Raw genomic sequence first — 17,213 nt, 5'->3', positions numbered from 1 at the left:
TGTTGAATATGTTTGTTTCTTACACACAAAAAAAAAATGGTACAGCTACCCCACACTCCATTTTTCTTCACTAAAAATTCTCTCCTCTCATTTCAACTTTGAGATACTACTTAGGAATAAGAGCTCTCACCTTAGTTGTTCCTGAAATAAACTCGTCTGACAGTCAAGATTTCACAGACACTATCAAACGTTTATAAGACTTGAAAATGCTGTTGATATCATATAAGACCTGTTCTTTAGGTACAGAATCCCCAGGATCTGGAAATTAAGACCAAGCCCCTAAGCTGGGGGGAAATTGCCATTCAGAAGACTCAGAAGAGTCAGTGGGTCTCTAGGACCTGATGGAGTGAGAGAGATTACGTGGACAGCTTCTATATTGATAGTTTCAGGGATTTTTTTTTTTTTTTTTTTGAGGATTAAACTGATGCAAGAACATTACTCCCTAAGGGAGCAATATCGTTGAGGTCTACCTAATTCTTGGATAGCTGATACACAGTGCTACGCTCAGCAATTACAAAGAAGTTGCTGGTAGCTTACACCAGCCTGCTCTTCCTATGATATTCACCTGATAGGAGTTTATGTAAACAGAAAAAAAACATACATGACATCAGTCAGAGTTTATCATCTTTGCTAAAGAAACACAGATACGCTGGGGCTCAACCACCTCAGAAAGCACGCTTGCTCCTAACATAATTTAGAGCACCTAGAAAAAATTAGTTTGCATAATATTCATTTGCATACACTTCTGCAATATGTCATGCTGATCACCGGCAAATGAAAGCCCAGAAGTGGGATGATTGCCAGAAGGCTGAGTAAAGTTTTCCTCTTCTCTGTAGTTCATGTGAAATCTGGTACACGAGTCGGTGGCAAAGAAATCTTAAAATCTGCTGCAAAACAAGGGGGAGGCAATAATATTAACACTGGGCACACTACTAAAGAATGACTGTCAAGAGCGATCATCACCGAACTTGCAGACAGTTGCTGATACACACTAAATGCTGTACAGCAAGTGGAAATTGATTACTTAAATTGCCCTCTCAGACATCTTACCTCTATATGGAATCACTATTCAAATCAGAAAGTTTTACTTCTGAGGTGTCCAAGAAAGCTCTGGGGTAAGCTTTTGGCCCTAGGTGTATCTCCCACAGGCTATAAAAGGGGTGGGATATGCTATTCCTACTCAGCTCCTTTCAGCCAAAGGGTCCACATTTCTTTTCAAGGTACTGGGGAAGAAGGTAAGAGATGGGTTAGGAATGTATATATAGACACTACCTCTCAAAGAGCATTTACAAGTCCCTTTCATCTTTCTTCAAATGTTTGCCTACATACACACACTGTGGACACTTAAGTGGCAGACAAAAATCAGTAAACGTGGAGAAGGGTTCAGGAATCAGGCCTGTCATCCTCAAGGTCCCACAAGCACTGTGGAGGACCAAGTAAAGACATAGCATTTATTAAAAGGATAATCTCTGCTCCAGTCAACAGTTCTGTGGATCTCAGCAGCTGACAAATTGCATACAAGAAGCCATTTATATGGCTTAGCTCTGGCTGAACAAACCCTAATTAAACCAGCAAGTATTTTTTAAGTGATTAAGTCACATGTTCTCACACCTTTAGTTTTCCATAACTGAAACTGATAACCCTCTGATCTCTCTTTAGTTAGCACAAAAAAGATGAAGAGTCCTTGCAAGAAGCTTTTATTTAGTCAACATAACTTGATACAGCACACCTAACATCCAAGTATGCAAGCAATCTCAAATGCAAACACACAAAAGGAAATGCCACACCATGCATAATTAAGAAACAAATCAACCTTCAAATGAAACATTGCATCTCTTTGCTCCTCAAGGTAACATCAAACAAGTACACTGAAATTAAATTCAAGGATAAATTCCTTAAAGGCAGCTGGTTTTCCCTTTTGTAGACTATGACGGACTTGCTCGCTCCTACTGTTCTAGGAGAAAAACCACCACAAAAAGGCTATTTGGGGAACAGACAACAGAAGGAACACATTAGTAAATATTTTAAGAGTCTTCCATTAAGGGCAGATTCAAACTCACTATAGAAAGATCATTACTGTTGGGGGGCTGGGGGGAGAAGTCTAGTATTTTTTTAAAGATCTAATTATAGTTGGATGAGAAAAAATTCCACCACAACAAGAAAATCCTCAGCTTGGGGGTGGAATGTCAGTATCTTTACCAAACGAACCAGGAATTAAATAGGAAGAAGTGACATCTTTGCTATTTTCCAGAGAATCCAAAGTTATAGACAATAAAGCTAAGATGAGTCACTGAGGTATCTCTCTGCCCTGGCTAAAAATCTGTTTTTGATCTCTTGGGCAACTAAGTTGTTCCTGGCAGACTCCTTTCTCGTATTAATGGATGGTCCTGATGGACAAATAGATCCATTCTACTCCCGAGGGACAAAAGCCAAAACAAACATGATGTTCAGATGCTAAAACTAAGTTGAGTACCTAAAAAGATCTAGGTAACTGTGCCATCAAAAATGATGACCTCCAACTGTAAGGAATACACCTTGAAATCTACTCCAAGAGATAGAAGCCATGCCGAAGGCAGTGAGTAGAGAAAGTAAGTCTGATCAGATCAAGGGAAGTCCAGGACAGCCAAAGCTGAAATAAGAAGTGTTACACTCTTAAAGAGGGGTTGAGAAAAGACAGACAGCATAGAGGAATGGCAGAAAATACAAGAAAAGTTACAGTGGGTCAGCTGAATAGCTTACAGGAATGAACATACCTCTCCAGTTTTATAGGTGCCTGCACGGAGACAAAGCCTTAGGCACGCTGAGACCTTACACTAAACTCAAGTTCTCTGGATAACAGCCTCTGAATAGATACATAAAAAAAAAGTGAATATAGACAGTCACCCTAAAAATCAAGCTTTTTTCCTCCAGGAAGAAATGTGAAGGGCTAAAAGCCTACTCTGCAGCAATCACAGAACTGCATTCACTGTGCTGTATTTACCATAGAGCAAGTGTGCACATCAGCAGATACTGAAGTAGCTGCCATGCCCATGGTATCTTATGGCCAAGCTTTCTTCCTGATAAATCATTACCTTAGCCTTGTGGTCCTGGGCCCTTCTTTCACTCATGCAGGAAGGCCCTCTTTTCTATTGTATGACTTCAACATGTTTTCTCCTTAAAGAAATCCTCTAAGAAAAGCAAGAGTGGAGATGGGCTAGACTTTAAGGGATAACCAGCCTTATAGACTCACATACTAGAATGTTCCTGTGGATAAATACATCAAAGCAGCAGGAGAGAGGACCTCCAGAAGCAGCCGACAAGGAGGCAGTAGCAATGCTGTCCAAGGAACCCCTTTGTTCCTCATCTGCTCCTGTCATCTTACTTCCTTCCAGAGGAAAGCATCATTCAGCACCATCACTCGCAGCCCCACTGCCCTGTTCATAAAGTAGTCCCTACAAAAGAGCCGGGCTTCGCCGGCATACAAATCACATATAGCCAAGGCATGCCCACTGGATGCTCCTTGCTTTCAGCAGGAAAAAAACCCAAACCACCAATGGAAGAACTGAGTTACTACCATGAAGAGCAGAGCAGTTAGTTTTTTGTTCTTTTTCCCATTTCCTCACCTGTGAGATTATTCGCAGCCAAAGTGGACTATAGGCTGCATTGCTTCTGCACAGTGCAGACACAGGATTTCCACCTATTAAACTCCTGATTCAGCTCACAAAAAGCCATGGTTGAAGTACAGAACGGTCTTTTAGAAAGATACATAGCTTATACTTCAGCAAAGAACACTCAGTGATGGGACAAGGAGAGGCAAAACACATGTACTGTCAACCACATTGCTTAAGGAAATGATTTTTTAAATTTGCTCAGTTTCAACTTTCAGTCACTGAAAATCCTATATACATTTATTCAATTGAGCTCTCTCAGGCTTCTGTTTTTGTTACCTACACCTGCATGTGTAAATGGCAATCAAGTCACCTCTTTATATCCTTGTCTTCTCTTGAGTTGATTTCAATCCCTAATGGTTTCTTCTTGAAAGACAGATGAGTAATTTCAGACAGTTTTCCAAGTAGCAGTCACAGCAATGCTAGAAACATAAGAAAGACTCCCTGTTTCCTCTCTGATGTTCTCTAGACATCCCAGGATCAGGCTAAAAAGATTAAACAAGGCTTTATCCTTCCCTTTTGGAAAAACCACTCTGTATTTTTGTTTGGGAACACAGAATAGGGGTTTTCTTTGTCAACTTTTTTTTGGAGGAGGAGTTGAGAGTATGACTGGCTAAGGCTTTTTGGCTGTCAATTACAAATGCCCACAATTCCACCTTAAAATAAGTGCTCAGTGAACAATGAAGAAAAAAAATTAAAATCAGGAAGGAAACTATATACTGCAGTAAGCCCCCTGCTGTGGTGAAGGGGATGGTGCAACAGATGCATGCCACATGCCACTGTAAGTGTGCAAGCAACTAGAAACATGCACAGGAGGACTGACAAGACTGTCACTATTATCAAGTTAAAATAGTCTTTACACAGTCAATGCCAAGCTACTAGACCATAAGGCTACCTCATGAAATACGAAGTCAAATGAAAACCAAGCTACAAGAAAAAGAGCATGCAAACACTGTAAATTGTGGAAAACTGACTATTTCAATAGTCAGATTTTGCCTGAGGTTATGGGTGCAGATGAAGGTGAGGAGTAATCACAGTACTACAGTTTAACAACTTAGTGCCCGAGCCTTTGCATTCCACTGGGACACCCACCGAAAAAAGCTGAAGACAACTCCGTAACTGGAATTGGTACAATCACCATCATAGGTTCTATAGTTATTTTTTAATATGTGAATGTGATTCATTTCAAAGCAAACAAGCCACTGTTTCCAGTCCTGTATGGAAGTCATTGTCTGGTACTTTGGTTAAACAAGAATTGGTCATAAATTCCTGTTACCAGTCTGAACGCAATATTGTGATTCAGATGTGGGGAAAAAAACAGAGTTGCGTTCAAATCACACGTAGCAATGGAAGATGTTATAGTGTCATTACCTGTAACAGGAACTAGAGTTACTAATCATGAAAGCCAAACTAGCATAGAACACTCTGGGTATGGTTTGTTTTTTTTTTTTCCCCCCCCTCTTCTGAACAGTTCTAACCCACCAGTTTTGCTTATACTTCTTTTTAGATATCTTTAGCACTACACCCTTCTAGAGAAGAGTTATGCACACATAGAGGTAACTTTACACTTAATCTTACAAACATATGCATTTATGCAGAGTTAAGGTTTATTAGTCAAGGAAACAATAATTTTCAAAATCCATAAATAATTGTAACTTCCATGGTGAACCTACCTACGTATTTTGTAAGGTGATTTAGCATACTGGTTTAACAAGACAAACGGGACTCAACCAAACATGAGTCACATTTCCCATGACAATACTTCTACTTTACTGCACACAAACAGCAACAGCAGAGAATGGAAATGCTGTTACAGGAATGCAACAACATGCATGTCAAAATTTCCACAGAAGCAGAACAGTGCACTCTTAATAAAAGCACTGTATTTTATTCAATCTTAGCATTTATTGCTGCTCACAGCAGTTCAGGGATGGGAGTTATGGTATGTAAATTTAACAATGTCCAGTTGCCTTTCCAGCACTAAGTTACAAAGAGTAGAAAAGAGATGAAGCCAAGCTCTGCAAATATCTTCTTTAGTGTCCTTCTCGTGCTTGTTCAACAACTTAAGTCTACACACCAGGTAACCTAAGAACTGCCTCAGCTCCTGCACACCAAACTAGGTGCTTTCACTAGTATTTATCCATCCTGCCTATACAGAAGTCCCACAGTTTTCTGAAGCGAAAGGATTTTCTACCCACAAGACAGTCCATTTCTTTCCGTATCCTTCAACAACTGTGTGGCAGCTTATCTTTCTTCTACTGAGAGAGAAACTATCCTGAGTGATTTCACACTTACCACTGGATAAAACAATACAAACACGAGAGAGGTTTCTGTTAGTTGCTTCCTGTACCTACTCATAGGGCCTTGCTGCTCTGCCCACAACACAACTGAAGTCACGAAACATGGTTTCACTGAGGTCACACTGGAATTAACTGACAAATCTGCAATTCACAACAATGCAAACTCTCAGGATACTTATTTTATCCAGAACTAACAAGAGCTGTAGTCATCTTCATACAGAAGCACACTTGGCAGTGATTAGAGAATCCACGTCAAGAAAAAGGAACAAACTCCTCTACAAATGCCTCTTACTGTTAGCTACAAGAACTATTTTTATATCTTAAATACTGCGAAGCCACATCTACAGCTCTTACGTCAACATAGCTGGTGATGAACTTCCACCCTGAAACAGACAGGCAGTACTCCAGTTTAATTTCATTTTTAATACTAGTTTTCCACTCTCCAGAGAAAAAACAAAAAAGGTTAGACTTTAAGCTCTAGAGGGAAGGGAGGAGAAACTATACACAATAAAATATATAGTATACTGAAATTTATAGCATTTCTATTCTATGTTCAAACATGCATGTTACACAGGCTGTAAACAGCTGGACTACATTATGGGTAACTGTACATACAGTTTGTTTACAGACCACTAATGAGAGTACTGTACAGATAAAGGGTTTAGCTTCTTAATAAGGAGAACTAGTTTGGGCCAACGTAGTTGTAATTTAGATTTAATTTAGATGAAATCTAAATAGCTCAGATAAACACTATTGTTAAAACAGAAAGCTGATATTTGTTCACAACTTTTAAAACATTTTAAGTTAGATAAATGAAAAACCACCACAAGTTGTGGTTTAGAATGGAGAGAGAGATCACAGTTAAAACAGTTTCTGAACCTGGAAAACATGCAAAATAAATGCAAGTACATCAGTGACTTGAGAAGCACTACTCTTGATCACAAAAAAAAACACCACACCCCACAGTTGGAGGAGACTACTCAGAATGAATTTTACATTGATGCCTGTATTTCCATACATACTTTAATTATGACGGCTCCAAATGCCACCAAGCTAACAACCTCTTGGTCAACTGCAATGAGAAATACTACTTAAAAGTGTGACTTTTGTGTTCAGTGTATTTTGAGATGTTTATCTGGTTTAACCTGCCATAATTCATATTCATTTCAGTGCCATTATTGCCAGTGTTATTCTAATCCCAGAAGAGTTTAGAGGTAACTTACTTTAATTTAGTAATAATATGCATAATATATATGCAATTCTAACAAATAGGAAAAAATGTACACGCTGATGTCTTTACTCACTGGTTGTTCCAAATGACAGTCTAAAATTAGCAACCTGCATTGCTGCTCAGAGCAACAGCAGATTGACAGAGAAGAAAGATTTCTCGTTCCCTTTGCTTCCTCTGTCCAAGGGCTACAAGGTCAAACCAGCACAAGACCCATATAAAAGCCATGCAACAGCCTCCATCTTTGGCAACTAAGGGTTACTTAAATTGTATTTTGTTGAATAATTTTTAAAGGCTTTTCAGACATTAAGCTACAAATGTTACGGGCAGATGTAACATTAAATTCTCCTATCTGCTTTTCTTCTTCTGAGTATAAAAAGAGTCACCTTGAGTCATTTTTTTCCCTTATTTGTGTATAATTAGCTTCAGTGCTTCCTCTTATTGCTTTCATCTCCCCGATATCTTCTACAGGTAGCTCTTTAAAAGAGCAGCTGCAAGCTTTACCAAGGCAGCTATTGCTGACACACTACTGATGCAAGGAATGAGCTGGGGAAGAGTGAACTGCCAAGGGTCATGTGGAATTCTTCTCTTCTCCTTAGGAAGGATCTCCGTGCCCCTCTTCTACTGTCACTTTGCATCTGTGGCAAATCAAGGTAAGGTACAACATCAGTGTTGCTCTGGTCATTGTGTCTTTCTCAGTGAAAAAAAGGAAGTAAGAGCAGCAGCTTTTAGTTATTGCTTATTAATTACTTTTTAGGAGATTATTTACTGAACAACAACAAAAAACCTTCTTAGAAAAGGACAGACAGAGAGTAGGACAGTGTTTGAGTTGATGACGTTTCCTTAACACCAAAAAGTTATGGATTCCAGAGTAGGAAACCAAAAGCCTCTTGTTTGCCTGGAAAGCAAAAGGGATGGGTGTAGACAGAGGAAGGAAGTTTTATTTTGAGAGAGAGAGAGATGCATGCATAGAAACTGATCTGAGAAAACTGTAATGATTTAGGGTTCTGTATTACATGCAGCATTGCTACTTAAGAAAAGCAGTCGTTCCCCTAGACCTATCAAGGCATATGAAGATACTCCAGCAAAAATATAATTTATAAAGCTAAAAAATACATTTGTTGGAATTTTTTTAAGCCCTGTCACATTGCCATTTGAGATATATTTCTAAACTTACAGGCTAACCAGTTCAGAACTTTAAAAATAAAGCCAAGACAGAAAAAAAAGTTGTAGACAAAGTTTGCATTCAAATGTAACTGGTTGTACTAGTTTTGGCTGGGATAGAGTTAATTTTCTTCATAGTAGCTGGTATGGTGCTATGTTTTGGATTTGTGACCAAAACAGTCCTGATAACACAGGGATGTTTTGGTTATTGCTGGACAGTGCTTGCACAGTGCTAAGGCCTTCTCTGTTTCTCACGCTGCCCCACCAGTGAGTAGGCTGGGGGTGCACAAGAGGCTGGGAGGGGACACAGCTGACCCCAACTGACCAAAGGGATATTCCCCAACATACGACATTGTGCTCAGCAATAAGCACTACAGGCAAGAAGGACGAAGGGGAGATGTTCTGAGTTATGACATTTGTCTTCCCAAGTAACTGTTTTGTGTGATGGAGCCCTGCTTTCCTGGGGACAGCTAAACACCAGCCTGTCAATGGGAAGCAGTGAACAAATTCCTTATTTTGCTTTGCTTGCATGCACAGCTTTTGCTTTATCTACTAAACTGTCTTTATCCCAATCCACAAGTCCCCACACTTCTACCCTTCTGATTATCTCCTCCGTCTCACTGTGGGGGAGTGAGCGAGCAGCTGGGTAGGGCTGAGCTGCTGGCCAGGGTTAAACCTCAACACTGTGGTTTAACTGGGCTCTTAGAAAAGAAAAGAAAACCCCATACACACACACTCACACATTTCAACTCAGCCAGATCTATTATTTTTAATAAGGCTTGGTGCTGAAAGACTATGCAACAACCTCATTTTTTACTTACCATTAGAAGAATGGAAGGAATTCTAAGAACTAAAACATCTTCTGACTTACTGAAATTGGGTGGTGGGGATGTTGTGTAATTACATGTATGTTGAAGTGACTTAATGTTTACAGAAAGCAATTTCTTCAATCCAGTAGTAGTAAGAAAAATACCAAATCATCCTGTTTATTTAGAAGTGCTTTTACAAAGTCTTCTTGTAATAAACTTGTACCCCCCCATGTTACTATAAAATATGATAGCATAAAATGTCAGCATTTAGGAATGCTGCTATTTCTTATTCAGTCCACCAGACTACATCTATGAACATTTTAGTTCCCACTACTGTGCCACCTCCAGCATCAATTATCTTTACATTGACACCTAATTGGTCATTTTGATTTGCTCTCCATAGCCTGAACACACAAGTTTCATTTAAGATGAAGTGCTTTGTATATTGACCTACTCACTCATTAGGCCACTTGAAAAGAGTAAGTCAATTGCTTGCAACTGTGCATCTGAACATAGATCAATCCAAAGTGCCTGAGTGAAGTCATGTTAAACAATGTAAATGTTATCATAACCAAATGCAGAGTAATACACCTAGGAAGAAGGGTCACACCCACAAAGCAGAAGTTCATATTCTTATATGCAGTGGCTCTAAAAGAGAAGCCAGTACGCAGGGGATGAGCAACTCAGTATAACCTCCCGATGCAATATTACAGGAGTCAATGCAGCCTTTCACTGTATCAGGCTTTTCTACATCAGAACAGCAACATCAAGTCTGTTTGACATCATGCAATGTACACAGGAGCAATGCACACATTTTACAGACAAGTCACAAGATCAAAGAGACTGCAGAAGAAAGCTTTTTTTTTTTTTTTTTTTTGAGGGCAGGAAAAGTGTCTAACCAGACAGACAGACAGAATTTCTTAATCAAGAGGACAATTAGCCATAGAATTCTGCAAGGAGAAAAAACCCATGCACTAGAGAACTCTCTGATCTGGGAAAAAGGCCTATAACCAAAAGCAGAAGCCAGACTGCTTAGTGTATAAATTGAATTCCTATTAGCCATAAGCCACTGCAACAAACTACCAGATGTATGTCAGAAGCTGAAGAAACCAGTCTTCAAATCAAGATCTGCTGTTTTTCTAGAAAATATTTATAACTAAACTTAACTGAGTTCGGTTCAAGAAAAAAAACTTGAGAAAATGGAAATAACTTATGACATGAAATCCTGACCACACAACAGGATGGTTTCTGCTATGAAAAAACAGGAAAACAAAAGACCCAAACACACTAGCCTGAGGGAATTTGCTTCCCCCGCATCCTGCATGGCCTTGGCTGCATCCACGTGCACACTCTGCTCCTCTCTCTCTCCTATTAATGTCAGCAGTATAGTTTTACTATGATACAGTATGGTACCCTGGTTCTCCCAACTGTCTCACACAGCATTTGAAGGATAACAGAGAGGAATAGGGCACTTACAAGAATAAGGCACTGAAACAGATGAGACAAGCAGTTCACCTGAAGTTACTCCTTTCCAAAATTTAAGAAGAAACTGCAATGTGTATGTATTACAGTGACAGCATACTGCTGATCCTGTGCAAACTTATTGCAAAATGACCATATTTTCAAGCTTTTCCCTCCCTTAGAAATGCACTTCCAAAACTAGATTGCCATAGTAATTCTCTATTATTTAGGATATAATAGATAACTTTATTTTAACCTTTCCTCCTATATAGGTAAGGGCTTTTTTCTTCCCTTGTCCAGGTACAAGTACCTTGTGTTAAGCACAGATCAACCTCTGATAGATGCCTCTACCACCATTCAAAATATTGTATATTTATTTTGCTAGTAAGCAACTCTTCCTATGTCAAATTAAGTTACATGTTTCTCTTCCTTCAGAAGAGAAACAGTACTCAGATTTGTCAGAAGAGCTGCTACAAATATTTCAAGCTTTCCCAGAAGTTTGGCTAGAAACTCTATAGGAGGAAAAAATGGGGCAAGAGTAACAGACAGAGCAGAAGAAATGGGGTTCCCACTCTACCTTCAAAATTACTATAAGTTTTACTGAGGGAAGATGAACTACAATCAATGTTTTTGGCTCAGTCTGACATGAGAAATTAATAAGGCATTTGAAGAGTTCTATGTTTAAGTTAATATTTAACTGGGCATCAATAAAAAAAAATTAGTGATAAGCGGTGAAACAGTCAAGAGTGAGGTCTGGAATTCTCACTATACGTGTGATCACAGAATCACAATCCTGGCACTGTCCATCTGAATACAAGGAAGCACAAATCAAACACTATACAGTCAATTAACTGTTACATTCACTGTCATACAAAAATATCCCATGTACAGTTTTCAAGAGGCCTCACTTCATGTCAAAGTCCTGTGTTGCAAGCTACAATTAAGAAAACTGATATTTAACTGATCCACAAGCCAGGTGTGTGTTTCCAGCTGCTATGCTGAGTAAAGCATTTACTTTCCAACACGTAAGACCTTTGCATGCTGCTGGCTGTTGGGGAAAGCAGATTTTGTTCTGCTGTTGACCTGTGGACTTTGAAATGTTTAACTGTTCCTATATGTGGGACATGCAGCAGTCTGTAGACCATAATAAACAGCTTGTGTTTAAGATAATGTATGTCTTCAGGGATCTAACCTGAGACTAAATACTTGCTGCTAGTCTGACATGCTGGGCAAAAACTAATGAATAAAAGGAGGCGGGGGGGGGAGGTCGGGGGAAAGAAAAATGTTCTTCCAACAAAACCAAAGTCAGCCTCTTCTCCAGCTGACTAGGGACGATGCATGAACATGCTTAAATTTTTTAAGCAAAGAAACAACTCTTACACAAATTCTGAAAAAGATATATATCCATTCACTCTGGCTGGTGATGCACGGACCACCCAACTGTAGTAGACATTTTTAAAAAAAGAAAGTTATAGTTCCTTAAAAAGGTTAGTATGCTAACATAAGTAAATTGAAAATAAAGTAAATTTGCTCAGAGTGCATTTATACAGAACTGAGGTACAGACAGAGATCGAGGTAGTCCCAGATTTATATGATTGCAGGCTGGAAAAAATAAAAATGGTCTATTTTTGAAAGTGTTAGAATATTATTTTTTCTATCAGGGACAAGAGCTGAACAGGCACCCATATCATTAATATTCAACAAACGTGTTCCCTAATGAAAACACAATTACTTTAATTAGTACTTTTATGAGGGTTCACAAAATATGGTACAGCACAACTGATCCTGCCATATTATGTCAACACAACCTGCCATAACCCCACTGTGTCTGAAAAACCTAGAGACATACCTGATTACTGCTTTTTGGAGCAGCATTGGTCTGAGCTGTATTTGAAGAAAGGGAATCAAAAAAGGCTTGGTCGGCTAATGAGTTACCGCAGCTAATTCCATCTTTTGCACCTTCTGCTAAAATCTGAAATGGAAAAAGTTGCAAAAGATTTTTCACACTTCCATTAATCAAATTATGCTGTTTATCATATATAATCATCCTAACATTCATGTCACTACATGTTAATATTGTTGCATATATCCTTTTTGAATTCAAATTGAATAGTACCTCTTACAAGAAGCTGATGTGAGAATCTGGAGGATTTACTTCCACAAGAGATGAAACTGGTTTGCATTATCACAGTGTAACATGTAAAACTGTTGTGGCAGTGGACACCTAACTATAAATCCATTGGGGATTAACAAGGTTGTTAACATTACTGCTTGGAGACTGGGAACTCAATATTCAGAGAATCAGCTTGGGACAGCAAGTTTGGAGAGCCAAAAGCCACCAGACCATGAGCTAACCAACTGAAGACAAAAAACAAGGTTATGTGAACAAGCATCCTCCCCCCTCCCCTTTCCCCCCCACCTTTTTTTTTTTTTTTTTTTTTAATAAACACAGCACTGGTGAAGGAAGGGAGGCACATGCCTTAAGAAGAGGCTGCAGGAATTACAGCCAGAGTCTTCACCTAACTGGCAACCTGCAGAAATACAGACACCAGGCCCTCCAAGAGTGAACTGGATTCCAGTCTTTGCATTGAGACGTCCATTCCATCCCCACACCCCTAACACCAGTCTTTAAACAAAGAGCAGATCAACACACACTGAAGAGACAGCAAAGGCCCTCAGGAAGAAGATGAGCTGAATAGTCCCTGGATTTGAGGTCCCATATCCTGAGCCGCAGAAACAGGGTTCCATTCCAGAGATCTATAAGCATGTGGCAAATCAGCCACAGCAACACCAGTACTATAAACTTGCATTACTCATTTCACTTCCATATCTGTATCTTCAGACAGGAAAACAAAACAATTATTGGATCGTGAGACCCCCCCAAAACCAGAAGCGGACTCAAAATAGCTCATGTTCTACACATCAGCAGTATTTACTATAGACAACCTCCTCGTACATTTCTTGGGAAGCCACTAAGAAGTACAGTAGCTTTGGATGGTGGGTTTGCACTGGTCTCCAAAGACAGCTACAGTTGCTACAATAAGATTACACATTCCAAGCTTTAACACTGCAAGTTTTATGTTTGAGCATTACAGTCTGATCAGCAAATCAGAGGATGGCCTTTTCAGTAGTTCTGCTTTCTCAGTGCAGAGCATTTACAGTCACTTACCTCAACGTAATCTGTTGGAACAAGTCCTCTCTCTCCTTGGCTGTTTTTTCCTTCTAACCAGCCTCCACCAACATCCTAAAAGAAGAAATAATATAGAACTAGTTTTGCTAGATGGAGCCCAGAGCATGCTTTAAACAGCTCAGGAGGAAGCACTGTCTTGCTGTCAAATGCCATGTTCGAAATACAGTTATGACTGTATGACCACGAACAAACTTGCTTAAATCTGCTTAAGCAGCAGATACTCATTTCAACAAAACACAAACTGTGCTTGTTTCACACAGCTATTGCAGACTTCAGATTTAACAAGCATGAGGGAGAAAAAGGTTGATTTTCAGCACTTTTGGTCATTTATGAATCCACAGTCAATTGTCTGGACACAACATCAAAACACAGCTATTAGTATGCCAATTCCAAAGCATTAATTTTAATCAACAGATTATAAAGAAACAAGACTCAAGGAATTAAGCTATTGGTAGTATCTGTAAAATCTCTGCTGCACTTATTGAAGGTGCAGAGGTGTGTGATGAGTGGGAGCTATAACCCACAAGAATATTAAGGATAATCTCAAGATTGAGATAAGCACATGCCATGCAAGATCTGGAGACACTCTTTCTAGTTTACATTTAATTTCAGAGGCAGGTCTCATTCTATTAGTTCAGCTACTGATCTCAGTGGGACATCCTGTTATTGTTTTGTGGGTTTTTTGTTTGGTTTTTTTTTGGTTTTGTTTTGTTTTTTAAAAAAAAAAAACAACCACACGTTCTACATACACTAAGAAACCTTTGCAGACCTGTACAGTTAAGCAAAGTCAATTCCAGGACAACGTCATCTGGAATAAGCCAGATCTGTTTTAAATCAAGCTGTTCCTTGAATACATAGTTACACGTCAAGCTAACTCACAGCCGAAAACTGGAACCACATAGCTAGACAGCAATTACTGAATTTCAGGTTTTCTTAATTTGCTTTTTAATGGATGCACTTCTTTTTTCACAATTTTGTTCTTTCACTTGGAAATGTTATGTAATCCTGCGCATAGTAAGGAGAAGTCTGCTATGTATTCAAGATTTTAAACAGTAAAGATCAATCAGTTATTGAAATAACAAACTTTCATTTGCTTTTTCTTATGTACCTAAAAGCTTACACTCAAGAACACAGACACAACTAGACCTCTTGGATTACAAATTCAACTAGTTCAGTTAAACTGCAAGAGCAATGACATCTTGAGCCAGAAGTCACATTTGCACTGCTGCACTTAAGAGCAATCATCAATGGACTTTCATTTGCTTAGTTTAGACTACTGCTGTCTAAACTTATATCAAAAAACATCAAAAGCCTTTGTGGCAATCTATCCCACAGTTTAATCATGGACAGCATAAATTAAAATTCTACTTGGTTTTAAGAATATAGCCTTAACGCATACATGTCTTGTTCAGCAACAACTGGCTTAAAAGTGATAAACTATTTATTTAGGCCTACCTTTGTGAAACAGCATTAAACTCCCGAAGTCATTTAAAATGTTACCTCTGCCACAGCATAGCATCCTATCCAAGAGTGTGCTGGTTCTATTAAATATCTGCTTCAAATATTTAAGATCAGTGGAACTAAAAATTATCAGGATTATACAGGACGAGCCTCTTCAAATAATTAGTTCATTCTGCAGAATGCATGTTTCCCATACAACCAGATAAATAAAACCTGGCATCAAGATCAGGCGTTTTTTGTTTGTAGATGTTTTAAAAGGAAAGTCTATTCACTAAGCCATATCACTACACAAAAAAATCAAAAGCAGAATCAACTAACACTTACGTTGTTACCAAGAGTAGGAATTATACAGGACAACAAAAGTGCACTCAAATCAATTGTACGCACAAATCAAATGTCAGTACTCAAAAGCACTATTAATTTAAGAACTCCCTGATAGTATTACCATAGTATTTTCACCACCCCTTCCCTGTACCTTGTCCATATTGCTTTAATTATGAAAGGACACACAAATTTAGTAACAAATTTTGTTTCAAGTTCTTTGAAGAAACTTGGAATGCTGAAGTCATTGATTAAGAAACTCAAAACAAAGAAGGCAGCTGGCATGTGAGATTTAAATTCAAGTGGCAAGCACCTGAAAGATTACATACACACAAAATGTGGAACACTAGGCACACAAGAAAAGACAACACATTCGATGTTACGGGTATCACCATCATTTGCTCCTTCCTCTGCCTTGGCACTCAGCTCTGTTTAGAGGGGAACAAAGCTGAGCAAAGTGCTAAGTGTGTAGGCACAATCTGAGAGGGCCCCTGTCCTCCAAAACTGCTTATTACATTTGTTTCCACAAAACTATTAGAAAATTCTTTGTATGTAGTTTATTTGCTAATTCTTCAGGGGAGGGTAGCCAGGGCTTTCAGATGTCATCTAGCACCTTTTTTTCTTCCATCTGCTAGAAGTAGGTCAGGAAAGTGCACTGAAGCGTTGGTTCCATCTCAGTTTTCTTACCGGGTTAGTAATTATGATGATCTCCCCTTCACTGACGGTCAGCTCGTTGTTTCCAGGCTCAGCAGCAAAATCATACATAACACGAGCCTGTATGTGAAAAAGAATATAGCAGTAAGCCTTCCAGCTTATTTAGAAGATTTCATGAAGGAAGTAACAGCACAACTTATTCTTAAGTAGCAGAAATGCTAAGTGGGGTAAGGCTGGATGTACAAAGAGCAACTCAGCATGTAGGAAGCTAACATTTCCTGAATTTGAACTTCAAACTGAATACTAACACAAATTTTACAAGATGAAAATCTCCTGTGGAGCTTGTTAGAAGTGATAATTACTTTCTAGGAGGATTCACAGTGTAAGACTGGCTGTTCTCTGCAAAACAATCAAATTAGTATTTTTTTTTTCTACAAGACATATTTCAACTCCAATTTGGGTAAAGGGAACTGTTTCATAGAGCAAGCAATTCACAAAAACAAGTAATTGCAGATGTAAGTAACCACTGCTGTACACAAAAAGTAATATGTAAAATTACGTTTTGGGACTCTCTGCATACAGGAGGAACTACGCAAACGCATAAACAGTGAGAATAGGCCTGGTACATATTGGCATGAGGGGGGAAGGAAAAACAAAACCAACTCTTAATTTTTAAGTGTTTAGACACAAAGGCTTTGCTGTATACCGACTCTGCTACTATACTACACAAAGAAATGTTATGTTTGAAACACTGACAAAGCTGTCTAACATTTAAAGAACAGTTCTGCTTCTTTATACAAAGAATTGTGACATGGCCTAACATTATATTCCCAAACATCTTTTCATTGTCTTCTATTAAAATTCCTTTCCAATCTAAAAAGTGGAGAAAGCCCTTAGGAATTACAAAGGAACTATATTTATTTTCTCACAAACTGTTGAAACGGATGCAGAGAGAAACCACATATATTTTCCCCTTAA

The 17,213-nt window shown here is 38.7% G+C and overlaps 1 protein-coding gene across 3 annotated transcripts in view; it reads right to left on the bottom strand.

Moving 5' to 3' along the window:
* SNX9 (sorting nexin 9) overlaps window positions 1–17,213 on the bottom strand; it is a 69,526-nt gene that overhangs the window by 33,003 nt on the left and 19,310 nt on the right. For all 3 annotated transcript variants that reach the window (XM_068397138.1, XM_068397145.1, XM_068397154.1), the window contains exons 2-4: window positions 16,269–16,355; window positions 13,779–13,853; window positions 12,459–12,581 (exon numbers count right to left, since the gene is read on the bottom strand). In XM_068397138.1, the coding sequence (XP_068253239.1) occupies window positions 12,459–12,581; window positions 13,779–13,853; window positions 16,269–16,355 (285 nt within the window). The remainder of the gene's footprint in view (window positions 1–12,458; window positions 12,582–13,778; window positions 13,854–16,268; window positions 16,356–17,213) is intronic.

This window comes from Nyctibius grandis, chromosome 1 (assembly GCF_013368605.1).
Source record: "Nyctibius grandis isolate bNycGra1 chromosome 1, bNycGra1.pri, whole genome shotgun sequence".
Classification (NCBI taxonomy): domain Eukaryota; kingdom Metazoa; phylum Chordata; class Aves; order Nyctibiiformes; family Nyctibiidae; genus Nyctibius; species Nyctibius grandis.
The sequence above is the reverse complement of the archived record's forward strand: the minus strand, read 5'-3'. Positions and strand labels throughout refer to the sequence as shown.